General features: G+C 34.3%; 1 protein-coding gene across 6 annotated transcripts in view; it reads right to left on the bottom strand.

Annotated features, from left to right (window-relative positions):
• MCTP1 (multiple C2 and transmembrane domain containing 1) overlaps positions 1-14381 on the bottom strand; it is a gene marked incomplete at its 5' end in the record, with an annotated part of 535475 nt that overhangs the window by 232488 nt on the left and 288606 nt on the right. For 4 of the 6 annotated variants that reach the window (XM_082836435.1, XM_082836436.1, XM_082836437.1 and 1 more), the window contains 2 exons: positions 6098-6136; positions 14105-14216. In XM_082836435.1, coding sequence (XP_082692561.1) covers positions 6098-6136; positions 14105-14216 — 151 coding nt within the window. The remainder of the gene's footprint in view (positions 1-6097; positions 6137-14104; positions 14217-14381) is intronic. The other 2 variants (XM_082836438.1, XM_082836440.1) reach the window with 1 other exon arrangement.

Here is a 14381-nt window from a genome sequence, read left to right as displayed (position 1 = left end):
CTGAGGTTTTGAATTTATTAAGTAGCAAGATCCATTGGTAATATTGTTTTGTTTTTTTTTTTGGTAATATTGTTTTTAAATCTATTTTTTACCTCGAAAAAACCAACAGACTAAGAAAATTTCTCCTCAAAGATCAAAAATCCTTCTGTCAATCTAAGAGTTAATGAGATTTTAAATTAAAAAATCTAGAACACGTATTCTTTTTCTCAGAGAAATAAAACTAAAGGACAGTTCATTTTTTTCCCATAACAAATGAATATGATGCTATTTTTCACCCTTCTATGTAAAATAAATCACAGAAATCTTCAATGTCTTTGCCATCAGACAAACAAGGATAGCCACTGAACTTTTACTGAAAGTGGTATCTTTTGTTAGCCTTAATACGTACAGGCCTTTAAACCCATTGCGTGTTATTTTAATTCAGCAATTCTATGACACTCAAGACATTCACAATAGATTGGAAATTGTGAAGCCTGAGATTCCAATGTCAAAGTCAAGCCAGGTAGCAGTATTATTACACAGCATGTTTTTATAGGTGTATAATTTCCTTTTATGAATACCTCTTTGGGCATTTAAGAGGTAAAAAATGAATAAATTCATAAGTAAACAATTTTCATAGACTTTCCTGGTCAGACTGCAATCCGGTTACCAAAGCTGTGGCTCTCGGATGCCTCCATCAAGTTGACTAAGCCTATCGATGTGTCATTGAAAACAGGGATGTGAAGTAAGTAGAACTGCACACCGAAACACAATTTTCTGGTTCCTCAAATAGATGTTCATATCATTTATACTCATTAAACATAAATATAATCCCCCTGCAACTCCCACTGTCCTTTCAAATATTGTTGAAGGGAGAGAGACAAGGTCAGCTCCCCAGAGGACCCACCCGGCTGAAGCCTGGCCTTGCTTTGTCTTTTATTTTTTTTAGAAATTTTACCTTAAGTGTTTCATATGTGTGTGTATGTTTGTAGATATGTATATATAAATACATGCATATGTGTGTATATATTGCTGTCAACCAGGGCTTGTCAACCAGTCCTTACAAAATGATGATTTAATTTCATTGTAAACATTTAGGGGGCTTTAAAACCAATAAACCTCCTCCCGGTCACACTCAATTTAACATATATATATACATACATATGTGTATATATATGTGTATATCTAACATATACATATATGTGTTAAATATATCTGATATACATTATATGTATGTGTATATATATATATATATATACCTTTGAATTAAAAAGCCATGTAATCTGTGAACGAACCCTGAGCTCCATCATCCTGGAGTCAAGTTATATTAGTTCCCTTCCCTTTGATCAGCCCAGAAAGGGTCTTGGGAAACCATCAGCTGACTTGGTAGCACACATTAGCAATGTGAAGGCCAGTCTATGACCCCAAATTAAACATCTTAGAGCTAGCACGCAGGCATTATGGAATCCATCTTCTGCCTGAGATTACATTTTGTCCTTTCACTTTGTGCCAACTCATCCAGATTCTCTCCCCAAAGGACCCACAACATTTTAAAAATTCAACATGAGTGGTCAAATAAATGTAATGCCATTGTTACAGAAATCCCTGTAGTTATGAATTACAATACATAAAAATGTATGATATCTTATACCTATGGGAAAACCCTGTCAAAACAGCAAGAAAAAAATCATCTCAATATAAAATTTAATTATGGCGCCATGTATTTTGAGGGGATAATCAAATATTTACTGACATTAAGCTATCTCTATTTTAAATCAACTTACTACAAATTTTAGGAGTGTAATTAATTGAGGTAAAAATACAGTCCTTTAGAATGCAAATGCTCATGCTATTAGCCCTTTGTTTATTGCAGCATTGTGGACTCTTATAAGCCCTAATTATGAGGTTGACTTTATAGCATTTCCAAATAACAGAAATTTGGGGGGACAAAATTAATAGTAAGTATTTTTAAAAGAATTTTATATTTCCTTCAAAAACATGTAAGCAACTAATTTTTTCAAATACATAGGCAGAATCATTTGAAATGAGACATCAAAGAAAAGCCATTTTGGTCATTCACAGTTGAGAAAGTCAATGACCAATAAGATTTTCAGTTTTTGCAATTTTTTAAGGATCATCATCTACGTATTATCAGGATATGAGGTCTTTGTAGAAAGGACATGATAATTGTTAAATAATGACTTTTTTCCCCACTATGTCTGACTGTGTGAGACACTTAAAAATGTGTTAATCTGTTTCTCTACCGTTTCTTAAATTAAAGCACTTAGAGGTTTTCACTGATGCATTTTTAATGTGTCATCCAAGGTGTCAGGTTTAACTATGCCCTGCAGACTTACAGTGTTGAGAGTGTTCTCTAGTTTAAATTAACAATATCCTTGCCAAAAGTCTTATTATAAATTGTCTCATTCAACCAGTGAATAAAGTGTTTTATAGTTCATTAAAATTATGCTAAGTGATTAAAATAAAATCTTTATAAAAAAGATATATTACTAAAAAAATAAGCCATCAAGTAACAGAAGATATGCTAATGAGATGTCATCACATAGTCATATTATATTATTCAAAGGATGAACTCCCTTTAAAACAATTTTCAACTGTTATTGTTGAGAATAGAAATTGCAATGTGTATGTCTTTATATTATCACAATGGTTACTTCTCATAGAATTAAAGTGATTTATTGAAAGCACATAAGTTTATTATCATACCCACTGATAAACTCATTCTTCTATGTTAAAACACACACAATGTAGTATAAAATCATTTCTGCTTGCCATCTATAGAGGCAATTATTTCATTATTTATTTTCCATTTTTTGTTGGACCCCCACAGAATTTATTCACAAAATTCATATACACCTTCTCTTCCAAGCTCATGAAACTTTCTTGTTGAATAATTTAGCCTTATAACAAATTATCAATGATAAGCTTCTTCTAAAGAATAAAATATTACAATAACTCAAAGCATCATCATTTCTCTGCCAAAATGCATTTTGTCACCGAAGTATAATACTTTGACCAGGATAATTATCCAGTTGCCCAAGTTTATGGAGACATCGATCCCTTCCTTCTTAAAATAACATTTTTCTACAACAGCTGAGTGTGGGCAGAATTAGAAATGTGCACAATGGAAAGTGTGCTTGTGGAAAACCAGAATGAATGTTTTAAAGGATGCTACTATCCCCAAAAGAGGAAACACTACGGAATCCGTAATTATTTACTGGCTAACACACCATTTAAATATAGCATGTACTTTATACATTCTTCCTTTTCAGGGGTAAGTTTAGGTGTATTTTTTTCCTACTCATTATTAGGTGGTAACACATTTACTCCAAATAATATCTAAGTCTGTCCTGAACAGCAATTACTCCTCAAGTCAGCTCTTCACCTCTCTTGTTTTCATTAGTAAATACAACCCCACATTATGTGATTGCCACAGATTAGATTTCCATAGCAGAAAAAATCTGCTATCGGCAAGACAATGAAAATGAAAAGCAGATATTTAAGTACTGGAAAATTCCATGAGCTGATGAAATTGTACACAGGGGAGATGTGCATATTAAAAAGCTAACAATGTCAATAAAGCACTTCCCCGCTCCATGGTTATATCATTTCTGCAAAAAACAAGCAAAGAAAAACTCCATACTGGAGAGAATATCTAACAACACTATCTGACTCTATTGACGTCTTTGCCACAAAGTGTATAATTCGCAGATCTCACCTTCACCATGGGTGCTCAAATACAGGCAGCATACCGAAGCCCTGCTATAAAAAAGTAGACCTCATTCCCAGAAACCAAGATTCCAAAGAAGAAAATGACCTATTTATATGAAAACTTCACCTTTGACTTTGAGCATAGTTCTATCAAATGTAAAATACATGGATTTAAGTGTCATGCAAATAAATTATATTCTCTTTCCAAAAATAATAGAGGAAAAATCTTTACTCACACAAGAATCTTTAAGGGGAAGGCTGAAATCATTAGAAAAGGGATGCATTTCCACAACACAGTAACACACGCAACTACACGTACAGTCATTTATCCCTTAGTTTCTCAGGAAGCACAATTTACTTGAACATTGTCCTCCCTCCTTCAATCCCTGGAGGAAAGAATTGGGGGAGCAGTCTCATTGTATGTGAAGGATGGCGGACTAGGTGGTAATTGAAATTTCAAACTTTCCCTGGATTTTGAATTTAACACTCTGCTCTTGTAACACTAATATGGATGAATACGGCATATGTTTTAGGGGACATTGACAAACTGAATGAATTATCAGGTATTCAGTATGTTCTCAATGGAAAAAAAAAAAACAAATGATTTTTTTCTACACAGCATTCAATATCCCCATTAAACTTTATAAAACTGAAAATCCCTTAGGCTAAAAACCCAAAAGCCATATTACCATGTACACTAAAATTAATCTCCCAATGAGTGCAGTTAGACACAGGGAATTCTGTCATCAACGGCCAGCTAGAAAATTCACCAGCTTGAATGTACAATTGGATTATTAGTAATTAAAAACTCTAAGAAGTTTAGACATAAAAATAGTAAAGAGTGGATGTTTATTTATTTATTTATTGTAGATCAAAGGAAAAGACATGGATTTACGTTGACTGAATTGATCCTTAAAATTAAATTTAAATATAAATTAAATGAACTATTTAAAGAAGAATCTTTATGTTTGTTCTTTTACCTCACAATAAAATGGATTATTCCCACTAAGTAATACTAAAAACTATATAATATCCTGTTCTAGCATTACATGTTAACTACAACTGGAAGAGAGATATTGCTACATATTAATGGATTACAATGTTTTTACATAGATATAGTATAAGATAGACACAGAATGAAGAACGCCAAATTACCTGAATTTTTAAACATATATACTGTCAAGATAACACTAATTCTGAAGTATAATTACAAAGAAAAAAGTGTAATACAAATATGAACAGTGCAAACATTTCTTTAAGATTGTTGAAATTTTAATTTGGCCTGTAGAAAACATAGTGAACGGTAAGCCAGAAATATTAAGCAATTTTCCTTAATAAATGTTTTTAATTTTATTAAAATGATAAAGGTGAGTTTTAAGGTGGACCTGACCTTTCTATGATCCAAATTATCTTTTGGTCATTAATTCTATAACAACTGGGAAGAAAGTTTTTACAGTAAGAAATACTTGTTAAAGCAATTAAGACATTACCATAACTAAAAAATCATTTTGATAAGTATTTTCTTAATTCACAATAATGAAAGTGACAAAATCAAAGAAAAATTTAAGTAATAGCATGATTCAATCAGAATGGAAGAAAAAAGATTGTCATGTTCCAGGGTCTAAGAAAATGAATCACTATTCAAAAGGAATACCAACTTTTAAAAATAGAAATTTGAGCAAAAAAGATTTTCACAAATAAAATCCCTTTGATTTATTCCAAGGAGTAGTCATACAAAAGTCAGTTTCATCTTGATATTTATTTGTGTCCAAGAGTGGTATCACCACTGAACAAATTAGAAGCTTAGTTTATATCTTATATATTTTACAAGTTATAAGAAGAGCCAGAGTTTGGTAAGTTATAGGATCCATAAACTCCTCTCACTCCAAAGAGCTATTTATTTCTTGAAGTGAGAAGAGAAAATGATGGAAAATTGTTCTCATGATACACTCCAAAGATGTAGCAATAAAGGGATTTTTGAGTTTAGAAAATCTTAGACTCAGTTTTCAGTGAACAAAAACAGTAAATTACAGGGATCTTCCTTCTCTCTGGAGTTGTCGCTACCCTAATGCCATTATTTTATACCTGATCTGGAGCAAAGGCATTTTCTAGACCCTGTGGTACAGAGAACAGAAACCAGATGTTGCGAATGAGGCTGAGAAGTGACCAGAGATTAGCAAGAGGATGATTTGGATGTGATTGATCAGTGTGATTTCTATCTACTTAAAAAGCATCACATGGTTTGCTTAAAGTTTATGGGGAAAAAAAACAATTGAAGAGTGATGAAATCCTGAGGTATAGTTTAACGAGGTATGAGAGAGATTGGGAAAGCAGCTGATAGTGCTTCTCAACAAGAAAAGCTGAAAGATCACATGCTAAGTGTTACCTTACTTGATCTTTTCCAACTCTTCCTCATTAGCATTGTCTGTAAATGAAATAAAGCATTTTCATTATCTTATCACTCAAGTACAGGACAGGGCAGCCAATTGTTTTCTGGAGGAAGCTTGACATTTAAACAGCAAACGGTTTCCAGCAACAATTATACAAGACAAAAATTGTTTTTCACGTACACGCAGCTAGAAGAAGCACCTTTAACATTCAAGCAGTCTTTCTGGTAAGAGTTCATTTCCTTTATTCTTTTGTACAAAGAGATGGGACGGTATATTTTAAATAGAATGGAAAATTTGAAATATCTTATTGATAGGAAAAAAACACACTACTTTTGGTGGTGGAGGCTGATGATGTGCCATGACTTTACAGCGTGTATAATAACTTTTCTCTTCAAACTCATTCAAAGTCCGTTGCATTGGCAGCATCTTAGAATTGTCTCTGCTTCCAGTTAATCTTTAATTACATCATGGTTGACAAATGCTTTCGACTGAGAAAAAGTGCTGCATATCGTGATGGCTATTAGTGGATCTTCCTGCTAAATGTTTAGCCATGATATATCCTTTAAACTAGTTTTTTCGTGTCATAGTAAGAGATATTTATGACTTCAAGTTTTAATTAAGGTTGATGGAGATTTGTGATGAGTGCCCAAGATCACTGGTCGCTTGCATAAAGTAACTCATAAAAATCCAATGGCTTTTAATTTCCTCTCCAGTTTAAAAAAAATTCTCAATGAACACTGAGGTATTAACTTCCTGATAACCTCTTTACCCTCTCTTAGCTTTATCATTACTTTTAAGGCAGATGAGGGAATATCTGGAACAAAGAACACAGCTTATAGAAATGCTTGCCATATTTATATATCAAGGAAGTACACTCGTGCCTTTAAGAACCCTATCTCCTTCAGTAAAATTCACTATAAAGCAAGACCATTTCAGAAACCACTCATAAATTACAAAAATACAAAAAAGGAAAGATTTTAATATAAGAGTAAGTCATTTAGTAGGCAACCTTTGGCCTAAACCAAGACAAAGGAATTATGTAGAGGTTCTAGAAGGGGAAAGGAGAAATATCATAAAATTGTCAAGGTTAAGGATACATTCCTCTTTTCTGCAGATAGTGGTTTTATAGGTTACATTTTCTCTATATACACCCTGTGTTAGATATTGACCAAAATATGGAAGAGAAATAGACTTCCTAAGGTTACAACAGTTCCCAATTTTTTTCAAATGGAGTCAGGAACTGCAAAGTATTATTTTATATTTTTTCTAAGTACTAATGTCCAATTTATTCTGAAGCAAAACCCACCATTGGGTTAGGGAGATGGACGTTTAATAGATGTTCGTTGTTGATGTTAAATGAGTTAGTCGTCGTCATCACCACCACCACCACCACTTTCTCATCACTAAAAGGCAATTGGACACGAAATACTTTTGTGGTATGCCATGTTAATAAAAACTGCCCCGTGAAGAGTCAGGCAATAAATTTTCAACTTTCTCAGAAGGCAGAGTTTCAGTGAACAAAGAATGATAATTCCTAGGGACAATGTTCTGAGTCAAATCAGGTGAGAACAATTAACATAAGTAAATCAAAAAGGAAAATCTCTTAACTCATGGCCATTTATCATCATCAACTAGTATCAAAGAATCTTACAAAGTTCCATTTGGTAAGAAATGCTACTATGAAAAAGGGGCTAAGAACATGAGGAAGAGTTGACTCTCAGGGCAACACTATTCAATATTACACAGATTCACTACTGCTGGTCAAAGCCACATCCCCCCACTCAAAACTACTGCACGCGATTAACCTTCCATATGTAAAGCAAACTACAGGGTTGGTATTTTCCTGTCTTTCAAAATCAGTCTTACAAACAAGATGCATGGTATTATTTTTCAGATTGGGACACTGATACAAACAAAAGGTCAGTAATTTCCCTACGTACCAGTATGAAAGATTTGGCAGTTACAGGGACCAATTCATTATTTTCCTGGTTCAGTTTCTAGGAAACTGGGTTTCTAGGGTTAAAGTAGATTCAGTAAAACTGGAATCAGTATAAAAGTTTTCTAAAAAGTGAATTTAACAGACATACTATTAACATTGTTACCTTTACTAACTGTGGGACACTTAGAGAAGAAAGATTGGGGAATGTTAAACATAGGAGATGAAGCAAATTATAGAAAAATAAGATTTATTTTTTGCTATTTGATCTTAACTTCAGCTGAGAAACATATGAATTTGTTTTTGAAAGTGTCATTATCTAATATTATAGTACCTTCAAATTCTTTATTAGCAACTCAACTTTCTTTGAAGCCCAATAAATGGAAGAAGTAGCATAAAACTATGGCCTATGAGCTGCAGAACTGATTATGTTTTTAAAAGATTCCACAATCTCAATCCATTTTTTGCTTTTCCCTTTTGTTGCAATGATTTATTTTTAGGCAATTACATGACTACTATAGATATAAAAAAAAAATCACAGAATGGCTAAATAGTATGGTAGATACATATTATAAAACATATATATTAACTGTTTATAGGTGGATATTTTTTCAAATGTTAGCCTACGGAATAATTCAGAAATTTTTCAAAAATAAACCATAGAGAAAAATACATTTTTTGAATTCACTAAAGATCAATTGAGGTTAATTCATATGTTTCTTAAAAGTTTTTACTTTTTATCTTTAGCCAAGCAATTTGTTAGGTCTAGGTTATCTAAGAGAGTGTGTAACACAAATTAACTCACTTTTATTTCATAAATCCTCCAATGAAGAAAGCTGTGGATTGAACTCTGCTAGAAAAAGAGCCAGAAAGAACTCAAACACACTATCAGACCAAAATACCATATATATAGGACACACATATATGCACTACACACTTTTGCAGGATCAAACAAACAGGGCATGCATTCAAAACAATGACAGTTGTGTCATGCAAGTCATCAACATGCCCCCCAAGAAGATTTTGGTTTCTCATACATACAACACTGAAAATCAAAAAATATATATATATGTTCACATCTGGAATCTTTTAAAAAAGACTCAATCATGACTCAATGGAGAATATTTTAATATAAGCAACTATGAAATACTTTTGCTATGACTCATATTTACTTCTTAATTAGCTATAATTAGATGTTCCATGTTTGAGGGGCTTTAGTAGATACAGTAGGCTGGTAGGGTTTTCAACTTGTTCTTCATTTTTACTGAGTTCTAGAACTGGCAATCCACACAAGGAGAAATCATCCCAACCACATGATTCATGGAACACACTGTCAGTATTAACAGTGACTTAAACACTCACAAGAAAACTGATTGAGAACTCTTAGCACTTTGTGATGCTAAGCCCTCTGTATTTCCAGTTACTCATTTCTTCCCACTTTTGATAGCATTTCTTTACATTAATGTTCTACTTCCTACTTGATGGTTAGGATTTATTTGTCAATGGCTCTTGAAATTCATATCATCCATTCTCCATGTTAATCCTTAAAAAATATTTAGCAAAGTCTACAAAACACAGGCATAAGAATAAACATGTGCTTTTCTGAACTAAAGTCTTAAGTCCCAAAAGCTTAAAATAGGTTATTTCTGAGCTAATAATCAAAGAGAACAGAACTCATAATTTTGCTGTGTGAAGGTCAATGTAAAATCATCCTCTATTCCTTCTCTATACATCATTCCGAATAGTAAGTGGACTTGTGAAGCATTTAGTAACTGACTTCTGGTTGGCTGCATTATGAGTCTGAATTTCTCTAAACAAGATTTGTTCTTGGATAATTTGTGGAAGTTCAGCATGTCATTTTCACTGCAGCAATATGTTATATATTTCAGGCATATAAAAATTTAATTTGAAGATACATTGGATAATTGACTGTTTTTAACCAAGAAATTTCAAATGTATTCCAGGGAAATATACTTAGCCAATACTAGACATGTTACCAAAAGAAAAAAATACAGTGATGTGCTTCTAATTCATCGTCATCATTAGAAATCTTGAGAAGAGCAATATAGACTGATTTTAATCAGATTATCATTAATAGAATAATTTTAAGAATTCAATAGGAAAATTAAATCATTATCTCCAATATTGTTTGTGACAACCTCAGGGATTTGAATATGGAACTAAGAAGGAAACTTAAAATACCTTTCCCTGGACCTTTGAAGCATCCCATCAAGCATTCTCTAAGAATCCTCTTAGAGATTCATCCACAGCCTACTGAATAACCACTAGGTACAGAAAGCTGGACTAGGTTTTGAGAGGAGTCATCATAAGAAAGGTAATCAGAAGCAATAATTTATATATATATAAATATTTATGAATTATTATTTTTAACCAGGAGTGATGGGCTATAGGACAGAAGTGAGGTGAGGTACAGTACAGGTATATTTTAGGTAGGAAAGGTCACACTGAAGAAAGCTTGGACTTGAGAGGAGGTCAGCTGTGTAGGAGTCTGTATGGCTGCATAAAGGTTAAAGGTTACAAGTGAGGGAACATATGTCACTCATTGGAGAGTCTTAAAGCCCTTCATCAGGAGTTTCCATTTCATTAGAGAAATAACCACATGTCACTGAACACTTAGAAGAATAAAGAGGGAGTTATAGAACTTGGTACAATGCTTACAGATGCTCAATAAGTGGCTTTTTTTCAATAGACGCCTACAACTGGCATCTCTTAGTCAGAGTGTCAAAATCTCCTAACTAGTGTCGCTTGCCAATTTTAGAGATCTTAATTAATGAACAGCTCTAGAACTGCTATATAGACCGAAATAAACAAAGGGGAAAAAGCACAAATTTATGTCTTTGTTAGAAATTTTCATCATATAAAGTATATGCTTAGAAGCCCCAATCCCAATCTAGGAATCCAATTAGCCAGGATACTGGGGGTCCCAACAGAATTTCCTGTAGGGGACCTTTCATGCTTCCTCCCCTGTCCCTGCCCCAGCTGCTTGTCAACAACCAACCCCAGGCTCCTGGTTATTGATCACGTCCACAAGGAGGAGCCAGTATAGCCACACTGGTCACTCTTCTCACTGCTTCTCAGTTGTGGCTGAAGTCAAGAGAGCTCGCCAGCCAGAGGCGAACTGCTGTACCTTTTCTGAGGCACTGGCCCCTGATAAGCCACTTGCTTCTCTGGTGAAGAAGAGAGAAGCCAGGTGAGAGTCCAACATGGGAAGGAAGAAGACACCGGTTTTCAGTTGCTGCAGCAGAATCAATCCAGTGCTATTTGGGACTGTGAAGGGGGAGGCATGAAGTAAGGCAAGCAAATGAAAAATGCTCAGCAGTAAAAGATTTTTTTCCAAAAAGCTAGGGTAGCCAAAGAAATCTGAACCAAGAAAATGGCATGAAGATTTCAGGAAGAACTCTTTGTGTTAAGGGTGAATGTGGCTGGAGAGATACGATAAGGAGAAAGAAAAAGGAAGAAAAGAAGATTAATAATACCAGATTTTTGATGTGTAACTGTTTCATGTAACCTGTTTTCGTTCCTATTTGAGTTTGATAAATCACTGATGACCACTATAATATTTTAAAATGATCTTTTCTAAATAGAAAGACAGTGTGCCTAAATAAGTTTGAACAGCAGTGGAGACTGAAGGGTTTTTGCGAGAGAATGGTTGAAGAAAAACGAACGTCAGGAACTACTTTGCCTGTGCTGACATATATTTGTGTGTAATTTAGAACAACTCAGCAGCCTCGTCGTAAAGTCTCTTGATACTAACTTAATCCCTCAAACCCTCAGTTTGATGTTAGAGTATTTAATAAATATGATTTTAATGTAAAAAATCAGCAGACCCTCCATCATCAAATCACCCAAAAAACTAAAACAGCTGCCATATCATTTGAATCCCCAGTAATACTGGCAGTTTGGATGGGTTGGAGACACGTCCTAAGACCTCAGGCACTTAGGTATTTTCATTTATGGTGTTGTCCTTCATTAAAATAACAAAGGATCCCCCCCCCCAAATATTCTATCACCAAGTTTTGTTGATTTTACCTCCTATAGATAAACTTCATTTCTTTCCATCTCTACCTCTGACAATTCTAATCCAAATCTCCATCATCCACCAGGATTTTCAAAATAGCTCCTAGGTGGTCTCCAAGCATTCATTCTTACACTTTCATCTGTTTTCTACAATGCAGCTACACAACAAAAGGCGAATAAAATGATGCCACTTCCTATTTACAGACTTTTCAAAGGCTTCCCATTGCTCTTTGGGGAAAGACCACAAACCTTAACACGGCCAACAGTCCCTATGCAGTCTGGGAGTCTCCCTTTCACTGTCATCATGCACCAGGATCTTTCACACTCTGTTTGCTTCCACCTTCTCCAAGCTCCAGTACTTTTTCAATTCTTGGAGTGAAGCTTGGTTTCTCTAGCCACAGGGCCTTTGCATGTGCTATTTCCTCTGCTTGAAATATTTCCTCTCTTCCTGCGTTTTTGCCTTTATCAACTTCTATTCACACTTCAGACCTCATCTCCCATTGGACTTCCTTGGAGAATTCCTGTTCCCGACTAGAACAAATTCTCCTATATTTGCTCTACAGCAGCACACACCTCTCTTTTATGGCACTTAAAACAGTTGTCATTTTACATTTCCTTCCATGATTATTTGATTTCTGAGCTCTCCTCTGGATTTCAGTTCTACTGTATCCAAAGGGTCTGGCACAGGATTTGGCTTATAGTAGGTTCCTCGTGAATACCAGGATTATTTGAATAAATGAACACTTATACTTTATTCCTGTGTATGGATTAGCCAGCTAGCATATACTCCTTGGCTTGCACTGGGTGAAATAATATATTCTGAATTGGTGACTTTTAAAATGATGGGCTTTTATTTCTAAATGTTCTCTGTGAAAAAATGTCCTCACACACCCTTCCATCTGCGCATATGGGCCTATGCCTGTGCACAGACATTCTTTTACAGTGCTACGTTCTCCAAGTAGGTATTATTTGATAGTACTTGTTTGAAAAGAAAATTTTTTTCCTCACTGAATGAAATATAGATACTTAAATCATTCTTTGCAAATATTACATATGTGCTCGTTGTTTAATTTTTTTAAAGGATAGAGAAAAATACCTTGAAAAGGGTGAATTTTTCAATGAGTTTAAAACACTTCCAAATTTGAAATTGTAATTCACTATTTTTATTTATAATCTAGGGAAAAATGCCAGTAATACCTTTCCAGCAGAAAACATATACCAACTTTAATCATGCATTATTTTAAACCAGCAATACACACATTGCTGAAATAGAGTATTTAAACTTGCCTAAAAAATTATGTCTACTCCTAAAATGTGTTGCAATCAGAACTAGTGAGAATAGCTACCAGTATGTGAAAGTACCCTGAGTCTAATAAATAAATTCTGGTAAATTGTGGCAGAAAGTGCACTGGCAAGCATACCGATGCAGGTCAAACCTGATATTTTTTAACGTCACTTCAACAGTGCTGGAGTAATTAGCTCCTCTGTATCCCTTGTCAGTTTCTCATAGCAGCACGGTGTGCAAGGAAGTACACCCAGCCAGGGCTGGAAAATGGGTAACACCAATAAGGAAGCCCATCAAGAAGATGAAAAGTACTCATTAATCATTCATCAAACAAATACCAGAAAGCAGGAACTCTATTGTAATTTCACCTCATTTTCTTTGTTATGGTACATCTGACAATATAATCAAAATAGTAAGGTCTGGACACCTCAATGTGGAAAAATATAATCTCTGAATAAATACCACCATTTGCTACAAATAACAGTCTGAAATTGGAAAATAAAATAATGATAAAAGATGCAAACGTATCCCTTATTTATAAGAGGTTCTGATCTGGAGAATAAAATAGGAAATTTGAATTCAAAAAATACAATACAACTAGACTACTGATACCCAGGATACTCACAGAAACAAAGAACAGGCCAGATCTTCTTATGCTGTTTCTCTTTAATATTACCTCTGGGTTCAGAGAAGGCTCACGACATTCAAACAAGTGAGCTACAACTAGGCTGAGGGGGAACTTACCACATCCCTGTGTTCTCCTTCCTTAGGGGTAAGGACGACTGAGAGCAAAATGATTCCAAGATCATGGTCAGGATAGCGGGGATCTTTCAGTGTGACGGTCACATCCGTGGGCCTATGATATAAAATATTAAGATTTTGAGCATGAAGGAAACCATCGGCAAAAGGCAAACTACTGAATGAGAAAAGATAGTTGCAAATGAAATATCCAATAAGGGTTTAATACCCAAAATATATAAAGAACTCATACAACTCAATATCAAAAAAACAAGCAATTTGA

This window comes from Leucopleurus acutus (genome assembly GCF_964270905.1).
Source record: "Leucopleurus acutus genome assembly, chromosome: 3".
NCBI classification, from domain to species: Eukaryota; Metazoa; Chordata; class Mammalia; order Artiodactyla; family Delphinidae; genus Leucopleurus; species Leucopleurus acutus.
This window is presented reverse-complemented; position numbering and strand designations above follow the sequence as displayed.